General features: G+C 38.5%; 1 protein-coding gene across 7 annotated transcripts in view; it reads right to left on the reverse strand.

Moving 5' to 3' along the window:
- Positions 1–216: 216 nt before the first annotated feature.
- Positions 217–14,351, reverse strand: part of CDK8 (cyclin dependent kinase 8) — a 99,281-nt gene continuing 85,146 nt past the window's right edge. For 3 of the 7 annotated variants that reach the window (XM_007164197.2, XM_057532997.1, XM_028168812.2), the window contains 7 exons: positions 10,879–11,022; positions 8,355–8,424; positions 7,471–7,543; positions 4,769–4,866; positions 4,073–4,151; positions 3,791–3,949; positions 217–1,488 (listed from right to left, as the gene is read on the reverse strand). In XM_007164197.2, coding sequence (XP_007164259.1) covers positions 1,363–1,488; positions 3,791–3,949; positions 4,073–4,151; positions 4,769–4,866; positions 7,471–7,543; positions 8,355–8,424; positions 10,879–11,022 — 749 coding nt within the window. In that variant the 3' untranslated portion in view covers positions 217–1,362. The remainder of the gene's footprint in view (positions 1,489–3,790; positions 3,950–4,072; positions 4,152–4,768; positions 4,867–7,470; positions 7,544–8,354; positions 8,425–10,878; positions 11,023–14,351) is intronic. The other 4 variants (XM_057532995.1, XM_057532994.1, XM_007164198.3 and 1 more) reach the window with 4 other exon arrangements.

Here is a 14,351-nt window from a genome sequence, read left to right on the forward strand (position 1 = left end):
AGGTGTCTATTTCACATCTTGTATTATAGCACCAAGCGTAACAGAGAAAAGAATCCGTATCTAAACCATAAGTCATTACTTCATTATGGAGGCAGAAGATATAGATATTGTTAATGAAAACAACCGAAGAGATTTATTTAGAGGCCACCTGTTAAGGCACATTTTAAAATAAAACACCTTTGTGTATATAAAAATACAACTGACTCCATATTTTGATTTATGAAAAATAAATTTATTACATAACACCTTGTTTTTAACAATGTTCAATTTTTTTAAATTCAGAATACTTGTGTCATTCATGTAAAATAGTTTGATACAGTACATTGTATGTTATAGGTTTTCTTTTTCCTCAAAAATTCTAAGGCTCTCCTACTCCTTCTCCTTTGCTGAAGTAAGGGCACCCTAAACAACGTGCGAACAAGTTTTAAAAAAGAAAATGAACTGAACAAAATTTTAGTAGCACTACACCAACCAGCTTTAAAATCAGGACAAAATATCTGAATTGGATGCCGCACCTTTTTAAGGAAGTTATCATTCATGCTTTTTTCATCTTTAAAGCATGCTCACAAATCAGCAACACCAACAGGAAAAATAAAACACTGTCTATGACAATCATTTTAGTTTGTTTGCTGAACCAAACAGGTTTATATCAATGACAACATATTTAATTACTATCAATAGCAGCTTTAATACCAGTCAAGTCATAGATTAAAAGTAAAAACAAACTCATAAGTTGGAAATCAATCTTTGGGAGTTTTGAAACCTTCCTGGAAAAACTATGTGGCTTCTTGTACTTTCAAAAAATTCCAAGCAATATTCTTGGTCAAAAAACACTGATTAATGTAGAAAATGAATCAACCCACTGTTAAGACACTAAAATGAAAGGTGTACCGAAATAATCTCATTTTGAGTCTTGGTTACTTTGTTAACATATACTGTATGTTTCAAGTACCAGTTAAAACTTTCGTGTGTGTGTGTACTATTGGTCAGATAATGTTGTTACACGGGAAGAATTCACCACATACAACGACAAATGCTCGCCCCTAGCACGTTTCACAGCTTCAACTGCTACAGACTGTCACTGAAAAAAATGCATTGGTCAGTCTGAACCATGTCAAGTAAACTATGGAAGTAGCAAACCCACAACACAAACTGTGCTAGCACTTTCTTCTCAAGTCTAACTCCAAAAAGGTACAACTTGGAAGCCACTGCCCCAATCTGTGAAAAGTGGAGGAACTCGGCTACCGGACATCTGACTACGTGGCTGCACAGTACATTCTCATGGCCCATTCCAGGTTCCCGCCGAGAGCCGCAGGCAGCCCTGCAGCACAGCGACAGTGCATGGACAGTGTCCGACGCAGCTCAGTACCGGTGTGTCTGATGAGAGTACTGTGGAGGCTGCTGGGAGGTAGCTGAGTATCCCATGCTGCTCTGTGGCTGTGATGTGCTTGGTCCAGGGTTGGGGTAGGCAGCATGTGCGTTGGAACGCTGGAAAAGGAGAGGGAGGGCACAGGTGACTCAGGCGTTCTACGCGCTGGCGGCATCCTGAGCCAGCAAGGCTTATGTGTGTTTGAAATGTCTTCTATTTTACGGCAGTAAGAATTTTAAAAGTCTTGTGCTATGTATTGGCTTTAGAATGAAAATGACAAAACCCCCGAATCTTTTAATATCAGCTTTTCTTTATGAAGGTCAGAAGTATTGCTGGTGAAATAACACTAAGCTCAGTCTTACTACTGTGCTGTGCAGTTCATTTTTTTTTTTTTCTATAACAGGAACTCCCTTTTATGCTGTTTTGTATCTGCCTGATAAATAATAACTAACTTGCCTGCGATGCTTACTCTTGAACTTAATGATGTGTACATTAAGAAATTCAAAGCTAATCTACACGCTTGTTTCTTCAATAGAAAACTCTCAACACACGCATGACTAAAGAACAAAAATGAATATGACAAAAAAGGGTACCGCAGAATCATTTCTTCAGCATTAGATATTTTTATGCCCTTTACATTAATGAATCTTACTTTCTGCTACAAGCGATATACAAAAGTAAAGTTACAATTATTAAAATGTAGGAAGAGTGGTATTCTCAATTCTAGAAACAGCGCAAGGGGCAGAGTTCAGAGTCCTCTAGTTTTGATCTCTTGTATTCCTATTCCCACTCCTGCACCTCTCTCTCATACTGTTAGTTCCCCAAGACAAACACTACGAAATATTAACCATAATTTAATACTTTCTTCTTTCAGAGCATGTTTACTAAATCATGTAATTTGAAATTCTGCCAACCCTAGCAAAAATAACATTTTAAAAAGAGTGGACATGTGAAATTGTAGTCAGAAATGCTATTTTTGAAACCACGCACAAAAACCACCACAATAATAACTTCCACAAACAGAAGCACAGCAACATGCCCCACTCTGCTTCATTTTCATGCTCAGGACGCACCACCTGAGTGTGCAAACAATCCTTGTGTCGAGAGGTGCGTTCTCTCCCTCCAGGTGGGGAGGAAAAGGTACTGGAGCAAACGTCAACCCGCAAGACGCCTGTCTGCGAGCTTACTGGAGGACAGTTACTACTCAGGCAGACAACGATTCCCAGGCTTTGGTGGGCTGGACCTCCCATTAACCATAGCAAAGAGTTCATATCTAGTTCTTGAGGTGTAGTCGCAGGCTCTGGGAGCCGTACTAGTTTACTAAGACCTCTTTCTCTCTTTTAGTAGGGAAATAAGTCTAATTGGTCACGTTTTCAGTATGCTTCCACACTGAAATCCAGATCAGTTGAGAAGAGGATTAGAACCAGCAGGGAGGTGCTACACGATGTTCCAAATGGGCCTGTCTGCAAAGGGCCTGTGACCGTGTCACTTGAGAGGATCCACAAGTGGCATCGGAGCCACCCCAGCAGATCTGAGTCTGCGTGCTGGGTCTACCTCCAGCTTGCGGGGTGAATGCGGGAAAGGGGTTTAACCTCTAGAGTAGAGCCTCAGTTTTCTGAAACGACGATAACGCTGACCTCACAGAGTTGTAACGCTTGGAGGGAAGGATGTCTGCTTCATACTTAGTAGAAGAGCTGGCACATGGTAAGTACTCGGCAAGCTCTTCCCGTGATCACAGTCACCACCAGCACCCCCACCAGCACTCAGGAAGTGTGTCCTGCGCCCTGCGAACGCGACTAAGAATTCTAACGACGACGACGATAATAAGAATGAACAAGGTGAGTGCTGTCATCTATTACATGCCTGTCAGTCGGGCCGGCCGCTGTCCTTAGCTCACGTCCGCTCACGTAATCCTGACCACAGCCTCACGCTGACCATTATCTACATCCATCCGACAAACGATGAAACTGAGAACATCTGAATCACCTACTCAAGGCTGCCCACAAGTCAGTGGCGGGGCTGGGATTTGGAAGCCTGAGTCCTTAATCACTGTGGTTTCAGAAACGACAGACATCACTTCCTGAGCGCCCACTGTACGCTGGGTGCTGAAGTTCACCACAGCTGTTCCCACGGCAACGGCAGGTTAGGCTTCGCCCGTCTCATGTTACAGATGAGAAACTAAAGCCTTGTCCAAGGTCACAGAGTTAATGAATGGCGTAATTTAAGTCTGATCATGTCAAGTCTGGCTAAGCCCCCTCTACTGTACCACCAAGTACTTTCAATGCCAATAACGCTTCACGTCAACGTGTTTCCCAGGCATGTAAAGGTCGGTACTTTCTTAACTACGTCGCATTTTCCAGTGGTCACAAGCCCACATGCAATACCGACACGGCAGGTCAATGAGAAACAGACGGGAAGTACCTGATAGTCTGAGGTCATGATCAGTCCACCTGAGGTAGTGGTAGGAGGGACGACTCTCACTTTCTTCAGCGGGGGTCCCTGGGTGTGGCTGCCGTCCTGGTTCCCGGGGTGGCCGGTCCCATTCGTGTGGTTGTTGCCCTGCTGCTGCTGTTGGTTCTTCTCAAGTGGTTAAACACAAAAATACAGTCCAGCTCAGGAGGGGAACAGAACATGTCCGAGCCAGGAAATGGCAGAGCGGCACAGAATTAAACAAGAAGTGGCCAAGCGCACTTTGATACTTACTTTGTCTCCTTTGTCATCAGGTTCCTCTTCTGTTAAAAATTCTCGCTTGGGGTAAGGGATTTGACAACCGGCAAAAACGCTGATCATAAGAAAAAAGAAAAGTGATTTCGGGTATACTAATCGATATTTCAAATGCTTCATTTAAGTGGTTTTTGTTTTCATCTTTTAAGATGGACTCTCTGCCTGCTTATTTGTGATATAAGCACCTTTCATGCCGCTGTGACACAATGAATCTCTTCTTCTAAGCAGTGACGTCACAGCAGGCCAGGGGGGAGGGCTTTTCATTGTATAAAAATAATCAGTAATCATCTGATAGGACTCAGCTTTCTTCTTTGATCACAGGCTCCTTTTTTATCACCACAACCAAAAGATAGATTCCAGCTGGAATGTCATTATTTTACTCTCCCAACTGCATTTAAAATGAGAGTATGGAAACACAAATGTATTTGGGAATGGAGTTTGCAACTGGAACACAATACTGTAACTGCAAGCAGTGAGCCAGCCCAGGGAGTCTGAGGGAGTGACAGCTGTAAAACCCCTGACAACACTTCAGTCATCAGAGCTCATTCTTCACTTCTCATAAGGATCTCCTTGGGTCCCCATGTAAGAGCAATGGCAACCTGGAGCTGACAACTGAAAGAAAGCATGCACCAAAAAAGTCTATCGTGCTAGTGAGTTAATAAATTGATCACTTACTCTGATGTAGGAAGTGGGTCTTCTAGGAAATAGGGGTCCTGCATAGCCTGCTCTGAGGTAATTCGCTTTATTGGGTCCATGGTAAGCAACTTCTGAAGCTGAAACCACAAATCATAAACACATCACTGCATTACTTCTCTTAGTTTTATACCCTTTGGCACATTTTTGGGAGGCAAATGTTTTTTGATGAATAACACCAGAATTTGGAGGGTATTTATTCCTCCAAACTAAAAAAAAAAAAAAATCTCCCAATTGTTCCATTTAATATAATAATTCACATTTTAGTCATTCTAAGACTCATTATCTCACTTGGTTCTCCTACAAGAAGTAACTAAACTTATGTCTTCTTACTCTAAACCAATGACCTTTTCCCTAAATTGCTATATTCAATTTAAAATGGGACTAACATTCTTGTATTTTCTGTTAAGGGGAAAACTTATTATAACACAAATAATACACCAGCCACATGTGGCTATGTAGATTTAAATCTAAATGAATTATAAGCAAATTAAACCAAATTAAAAATTAATTAATTAATAACCAATTAAGAAATCAGTTTCTCAGTCATGCCAGCAAGCACACGTGGCTGGAGCTGCCCTCCCAGGCAGCGCGGCCGTCCGAGTCCTCCTGACAGCGCTGCGCTGGTCTGAATAAGTGTGGTGGCTGGCACAGAGCTCGTAAAGTGCAGAGGTGTGGCTACGAATTTATTAGTTGAGAGATTCTGAACAAGTTACTTAACCACTTTGTAACCCCATTTCTCAAGTGGAAATTAAAAACAGTACCTTTTATCATAAGTTTATTTTCAGAATTAAATGAGTTAATATGTGGAAAGCAATTATAACAGTGCCAGGCACAAAGAAAGCACTATATAAGTGTTAGCCATTATCATTACTATTATTACATAAAGCAATGTCACACTAATGTGAAAACTCAGTATCTTTCGGGTGAAATATAATTTACTGAAGGCTCTATGAACTATAAAGTATTTGATGTTAATATGTGATTTAAGAGATGACCTAAACAGTAGTCTCTTAGCTTATGATCTCTGATCTAATGCAGTGTTTTCCAGGCTTTAGAGTATACCAGAGTCATCCCTGGAGCACTTCCTAGCTCCCAGGTGTCTCTGGTACTGCTAACCTATGACCGCACTCTGAAAACCAAGCAACTAGCAGACATGTGGAGACAGTGGGAGATGACACAGTCAGAGAACAAACAGACAGAAAATATTTTTAAATGCAGATGAAATGCTGGGATGCTGAGACTTTAATTTTAATGAGCTGATATTTCAGTGGAAGCACAATTTATTTTGAGATTGAAAGGAAAAGCATGCATTTGCTACTTAAAACACTCAACAGTTTTAATGGAATTGTGTTAGAGCTTTCAGATGGACCCACCCAAGATAGGTCACCCCAGTAGAAACAAGCAGGTGAGCTGTAAAGGAAGCCTAGCTCTCTACAGTTTCAGTGGTGGTGGTAGCGAGAGTCTCCTCAGACTAGACTGAGTAGCAGTGAATTGGGGGGATGTAAGATAATTCCCCTAAATTGTGACTTTTGTTCTACCACTATTATCATTATTTTTTTTTAGAATAAATAAGGCCATAACTTTGAAGGATCTAACTTACCTTCCAATTTGGATACTATTTTAAGTACATTATAAGAAGCCATGATTTGGATAATAATACACTGTGTGGTAATATGGTCAGTTAAGCACTGCTTTTTAAATTGCTGATTAGATATGAAATGTATGATACATAACATGATAAAAAATTACTGAAGAAGATGCAGAAGCAGAAGAGGAGAAGGAGAAGAAAAAGCAGAAATACAAGAAATATTTGCCAAGGGGCCTGGTACTGTAATAAAGGAAAGTTTAATCCTTTCAAAGTAAAAAAATCCCATTTAATGAACTCATTTAAAAATACTGGGAATAAAGGATTAAAAGAATTTAAAGCCAAGCAAAATATAACCCGCTTCCCCAAATTCCCCCTTTATATTACTTTTTTTGAAAAACCATAAAACTGAAAAACATTTTTAATTGTTATGATGTAAAAATGGAAAGTTTATTGTAAACAAGTTTAAATTGACAAGAGTTGAATATAATGTCACAAACTACCTTGATAGTGCAGATTCATTTAGATTCTAGGTCAAATCATTTTTCCATTACATACTATCTATATACTACATTTCTCATATTCTTCCAGGAAAAGCACATAAGGGTCCCTGAAGGACCTTTAACAGCCAAGTCCATAAGAGGTAAACTTATAAAGAGATAATCTGTAAAACTCATTTGTGAACAGTGGGATTGTTTTCATCTTGATTCTTCTTTGAAATTTTAAAATAACTGATGAAAACCAATAAATGGAATTTTAAAAATGACTTGACAGACTTGGTACACTGACTCTCTTTAGAAAATCCAATGTAACCAAACATTAAGTCTGTGAATTAATGTTTAGAAAAATTAGTATTAATTTTCTAATTAATTAGAAATTCTAATTAATTAATTTTTCTAATTAATGGGTTTAGAAAAACAAGTATTTGATATCTTTACTATACGCACCAACGAGATCTCTGCATTAGTATTACTATTAAAGAACTCTAAGAGTGCTGAGTAACCACAGAAATTGACTCAAAAAAGCCTCAGGTTGGGCTTACTAACAGGGGGAAAAAATGCATTAGTACTGTTTAGTACTCTTCTCTAATGCTTACCAAGTGGAATGCTTTACTATCTGGTTTAACTTTATGTTTTTCCATATACTTGATAAGGCTGCAGTTGGTATACCTGAAAGAGAAATACTATGAAATAGCTATATTAGATATGAGGTTAATTTTACATTGGCTGAAGTTTTTCCAAACAGAATTATTTTAATGATAACCGACACAGAACATATATTGCAAATGGTATTCAATCAATTTTATATTTCATTCAGTATTCACACTAGTCACTTCTGAATGGATACTACAGATTAAATGCAAGATAATTTCATGAATAATATACACACTGTTTGGCTTTGTTCACATGAATGCTATCTCAACAATTATCTGAAATAACATACGGGTCAAGAGTTTAACTCAGCCTTACTAGTAAGTTTAAAATAAATACAAATTTTAAAAAATTTGTCACAGGTCTATAAACTCCCTCTCCCAATCCCCTTGATCTTACATTAAGAATAAATGAAATATTCCTTCTTCTCCATTAAAACTTACTTAAATTTACAACACAACCTGGGTGGGCAGGCAGGTGGCTATAAGCAAGGTTTGTTTATTTCAGTCTCTTACTGCTTCAGCTACGATACTTTCCACGGATGCACAGCTTCCAGAAAGTAATAAATATGGAAAGAAATGAACTGACTTTTTTTCTCATATCCAAATCAGCTGCTAATATGAGATATTCACCTTCTTTCTATCACCATTCAAACATCTTAAGAAATGAAGACTATCATAATGCAAAAATATTTATTAGAGTACACAAGTAAAGTTATTTAATAGAATAATCTTGCGTTGAGTATTCTACCATGTTGAGTATTCAATCTTATACGGAGAATTCTAGAAAAGCAAAAATCAATGAAAGGTCTATTTTCTTTCCAACTTACGTATTTCTTCTGAAATCTTTCATTAATGTTGAATGTTCAGGCATCTTTTTTATATCTTCCCAATCTTTATCTGTGAAATACATTGATACAATTTTATATTGTCTAGGTTCCTATTCTCAAGAATTTTAATAAAGGTTACTTCACTTTCCATTACCTGTCCTATACTTTTAACTTCCATGAAAGCACAGACTTCAAATAAATGGTCAGCTATAGTAAACATCTTAAACATGTAAATGCAATTCCCCATACCTTGTACTGAGTTCAATCTATCTCTTTTTAACTTTATTTTTTGAATGCCTACTTTCTTTATGTTTTACTATAAGTTACCTCAATTTCTGTAACAACAGAGGAACAAGTTATAAATAAATATTTCTGTTATTTAATAGTTCTATTTCTATTTGTAAAACCACTTTTGTCCCACCAAATTTCTTGGTTATATCAGCACCCAATCTCCTCAACAATAACTGTATTATCTTCCCCCTCAGTAGCTTTAAGCTGTACTTCTTTTCCTATGGCCCTCCCCACTTTCCCCTCATTAAATACACTGGTTTATGTGGTCATCAAGGTAAGCAGTAGCAGCTCTTTGAAATGGAACAGAGTAGGATGTAACTAGCATGTTAACAAGTCAGCTGGTGCCTTGGCTAGTTTCCAGCTACTGGATACGTTTGGTGGGAAATGCCTCAATCAGTCTTGCTGGCATTAGAGCTACTCAGACACCACACGTCTTTTTAGAAGCTTGCTGTCACCCTCAGGGCACGTCACTGCGATCCCACAGGTGCCCGCACTCTACCAGCTAGCTTCACACCACTTCAGCTTTTAAATGACCTTCAGAGGTTTGCTTTTCTTTCAACTGACTTATAAAAATATTTGCTACCTAACCTCCACAGATATCACATATTGTAAACTAAACACATACTTTAAATTCCTAAATGGCATTTTCTCCTTAACTACTTCCTTGTTCAATTTCTATTTTTGTCAATTTCTCAAGCTAGAAATCCTGAGATAATCTTTTATTCTTTCCTCAATTACATGCTTCCTGTCAAAAATTATACCTTTATTCTTTCTTCTCCATCCAAATCACTTTATACCTGGAGTACTGCTACAGGTAAGCAGCTGGTTTCCTGACTTGAGCTACCTCTCTTAAATTGATTTTTACATACCCCTGCCATACTCATCTGTCTAAAATTGAACATAAAGCATGTCACTGGTTCTCAAGAACGTATCACAGAGTCTCATTCTTTAGCGTAGGTCTAAATCCTGCTGCCTGCCTTTTAGGTCCCTTGTAAGCTAAGCCTACCCTAACTGTGGAACCACGTACTAAGAACCTTTTTAGAACCATCACCAATGGAGGCTGCCCCCAGCTCCACCCCTGTAAGCCCTGCTCTTTCCGCTGGGGCCTCTGAAATGACGGGTGCATTCAGAGGTGGGAAGAAAAGGCCATTCTCCCCACCTACTCAAACTACTCGCATTCTCTCAACATTCTCCTTAGAGCAGTTCAATGTCAACTCCAAGAGGGCAAGAGTCATGTCTGTTATATGGACAATATTTCATATTTAACACAGTGCCTGAAACATGGCAGGTGCTCAATAAATAAATATTTAGTGAATAAATGAAATTCCCATCACAACAAAGCAATCTTTGTAGAAATGTCAGTCAATTTTGGAGAAAGGTAGTTATTCTGCATTTACTGATAATTAACACTTACAAGGGATGTGGAATTATAACTCCCAGATATTTCTGTATTAGTTTTGAGTTACTGACCCAAGAAAAATTCATAATAAGAAACAACTTCTAATAAGTACTTGACTAGCCAGAACTATGTAGGGGTTTTAAACAAATTTTCTTTATTCTGGACCTCTGGGCAGAGTTTCTGGGGAGTGATGAGCGGCTGTCCTGTGGCACAAGGGACCAGGACGCAGCTAGAGATCTAAAGCCTGTGACGGGACACCCAACAACTCCCTCCCTGCTGCAATCAGTGCAGGCATGGTCGCTGCGCAATGTGAGCCCTTCACTCACATCCTGACTGTTCTAACTTCAAAGAATGTTCTTACTGACAAGAGTTATACAGCAAAAAACGCTATTATTCAATACAATGTACTGCACAGTGCCCTAAATAGAAATACTGTTCAAAATTTGTCATCAAATACCAAGTAATGACATTATTATATATACTGCCAGACAAAAATACATACTACTGAATTTTATTTCATCTCCAATGGTGAGAACTAAAGGCACCTTCTAAATACAGATATTGCAATCATTTTAAATATGAAACAAAACAAAACCAAAAACCAAAATGAAACAAAAATACACCCTGCAAATTCAAGAAACCCCTAAATATTTTTATGCTAATATGTGAACTCTACAAACTTTGCTATTTCTATGGGTCTTTGATTAATGCAAGTCATCAACACAGAGAATTGAGTAAGAGTAGCTTTCATCAGCTAAAAATATACACCTTTCCAATGAAGATATCTAAGTTCAAACAACAGTGATTTAAAAACAAAAACAAAAACATGTGTACCTGCAGGAAATCCCATTACATTGAATATTCTGTCCAGCTGGTCATGGTGATAAGGATTACTAGTTTTGATGTCCTCTTGTCGACAGTGAAATATTGGTTCTGACGTTAGTAGTTCTGCAAATATACACCCTATAGCCCAAATATCTTTAAAACAAAAAGAAAGAAAAAAAAAAAGGAAAAGAAAAGAAAAAAAAGGAAAGGAAAAAAGAAAAAGAAAGGAGGAAAATAAAGTGGTTCTTTCCAAAAGAAAATGCATTTTTATGTTGGCAGGGAGTGTTTTTTAGCTCTTTTTCTCCCCTAATAAGCCATATTAATTCCTAAGCAATTACAAATATCAAGGACTATTGTCTGTACATACATATTCCCACCCCACCCACCCCAGTGTTTCATTCCCTGTTAAACCTCCATCCCACCCAGCGATTTCAGTTCAAGTTTAATCAAATTTATTACCTAAAAATTTTGGTGAGTTTAAGTGCTTCAAACATTACCTTATCTGTGAAATACATACAAAGCTGCAGCTGGAGCATGGGAACCATAAACAAATAAAGCGAAACAAAAAAATAAACAAACAGAAAACCCAAACAGCCTGTGAAATTGTGCATACTTGCCAAAAACAATCAGCACCATTTTTTGAGGTAAAAAATATTTTTTATTGCTATCTAGTTTATGTACTTATTAATTTGTGAAGTTTAACAATTATCCTGCCATGTTAGCACTAGTTAGCAAGGTACTGTTCCAACAAGAAAAAGACAATGCCTAGCCTCAAATATTCTAATGAAACAGCATTTATACTGGAAGAGCTTTTTGTTCAAGTGTTTCTCCATGCTATAGCAGAGTCAGACTTTGTATTTAATAAAGACAAGAAAATATGGGACAAAATACTACCTTTAAATAGGCACAGAGGTGACAAATTCATAAGAATTATTTAAAAGCCAGGCAAATGGATTCCTCTTTATACAACACATTTCCTTCACTCACTTTAAGATACAGGCTAACTTTCATTCATATTAAATTCTTACTAAAAGAACTATTAGCAGTGGAAAGATATACATGCCAACTTGGAATCTGAAGCTGAAAGCACTCCATTTCTACTCAACAAATCCCTAAACCGACCATGTTAACTTCCCTACACGCAGCACAATGCCGTGCACACAGCAGGCACTCAGTAAGTGGTTTCTCACTGACCTAACCAATACCTGTGGTAAACATAAATAACTATTGAAGGACAAAGTAAAATCACTATTTTATTAAGGCCGATTATTCAGGTATGTTAATAATGGTTACTTAAATAGAAAGTGGGAAAAAAACGTTAATTTATAAATAACTGAAAATTCCTAAAATCTAAAACTGGAATATAGATATTTAATTTAATGTACAATTATCACACTTACATTTCAAAGTAACAAGTTAAACATCTGTTTACTTTAAGATGACAAACGAGACTACAAGCAAGTGATTTTAAAAATGACACTGTCTGCCCATCAGTTTTCTCCCCCATCAGAGAACCGAGTCTGGCCAACACCACCACACGGAAAAGTCTCATCAAGGAATAAAAGCCAAGCTATTTTCGTTTTACCGTCAGAGAGTAAACGGGAAAATTAATTATTTTGTGATTATTCTTTTTACATGGTTATCCCATAGGAAGCTGACCTTTGATCATCTCAATCCAAGGGAAGACAGGCAAGCTGAGTGGGGTCACCAAGAGGGCCGGGGGGTCAGTCTGCATCTGCAAAATGCTACTCATAGCACCCAAGAGACACTGTAACAACTCAGCCTGGTTATGAAAACTCGAACAAAAAATAAAACATGTAAAGGAAGATGAGAGGTAAGTAAATAGTTTAGCTATCCTCTGTTGCTTTAAAAACAAAAGTCAGGAAAGTAGGAAAATCACTTTACTGAACCTTGCTTAACTTTACCCTAAATAACCTCTCTCTTCCTATCTTTTCTATTACCTTTCACCTTCTATCAATTTCACCATCCTTCCCTTCTTCAAATCCAGACATTAACCACGAATTTGAGTTAGCTGATCAGGCTATTACTTCAGATAAATTTCTAAATCTTTGTAAACAAGTCTCTCCTATCTTGCCTATTTTTTCAGATTGTGCCATGGGAAAGTCCCTTCCTGCTCACCTACCTGTCAAACTCCTTCTAGAAAGACTTTCCAAATTAAAAGCATACAAATCCCATCTACTTCTCAAAATATGTGATGTTCATGTGCAGCTACTGAGCTAATAACCAGGCAGAGTGGACCGCAACTGGGGGCTACGCAGAACCAAACGGGGGGAGGAAAGATGTGTGAAATTTGTTTTAATCAACAAGTGTACTAACAGCCCCTATCTCAATGAAAGAGTAAATTCACATCCTCCCGGTTTTATTGAAGTTCAGACTTTAGTAAAACTTTTAAGACTGCCCCAGTTGACTATTAATTAAAGATTGATACCCCTCTTTCGGCCTTCTCCACAAGGTCAATCAAACAAAACCCCCAACACTCAAAACTGAATTAAACTTTGTCCCCAGGAGTACAGTGCTGACTAAGCTATCATTTTCTCTCTTGGGTTTAACGACTCAGCTTGCAGTTCCATACAGTGGAGTGAAGGAGCACAGCACTAAGATCTATTCGCAAGGAGGGTGGGAACATGCTGGCTGATGTGCTCAGATTTCCCCTATGCTCTCTTGCTGCTTCTTAGCACCTTCAGTCTAACATAACCCACCAAACTCCACTGGCAGATTTAACCCTTCTAAATGAGACCACTAAAATGAACGTACGAACATATCCAGCAAATAATAGGTAAATTCAACCACAAAGGTTCTTCTATCTGCTGAGCCTACTACGACTACCAGACAGGGAAGTCAAAACGCTAGGCAAGTGCCTTCAGGGTGGTGGGGGGGATCTGCTGAGTGCTTTACTGCACCCTGAGGCCACCCACCTGCGGAGCGGGAGGAACGGAACAGTGTGAGAGAGACCGGAAGCAAGGAAGAAGTTTCATTTTCTACTCCTGGATTCTATTTTTTTTAATTTATATTAAAAATGGCTTATATATGATTTCTGTCTCTCTCTCAAACAAAAAAGCAATTTGTAAGATATCTACATTATCACTTTTTTGAGCAAACATTTTGATGGAAGAAAGCCTCTTCCAGGACTGCTCTGGGCCGGGCCAGGCATGTGCGGAGGGACTGGCACTGACCTTGGTCTCAGGTCACCTGCCCTCAAGTCAGTTCCCTCTGTGCTCTCGGCACCTCACAAGGCAGTGGTTTCTAGCCAACGTCACAGAACTGTCAGAGTTGAAGGTGATCTCAGAGATGATTTAGGCTAAATTCTCATCTTCAAAAAATGAGGCCATAAAGGACTAAATGCCTTGCCGAAACACCGTCCCCCTCCCCGAGTGGCAGAGCTAAGGCTACAAGTCAGAGCGCTAGTCTTGGTTACTTCTGTTGTTCAAAGATGACAACATAGTTTATGCACACAGTCATAC

This window comes from Balaenoptera acutorostrata, chromosome 18 (assembly GCF_949987535.1).
Source record: "Balaenoptera acutorostrata chromosome 18, mBalAcu1.1, whole genome shotgun sequence".
Lineage (NCBI taxonomy): Eukaryota > Metazoa > Chordata > Mammalia > Artiodactyla > Balaenopteridae > Balaenoptera > Balaenoptera acutorostrata.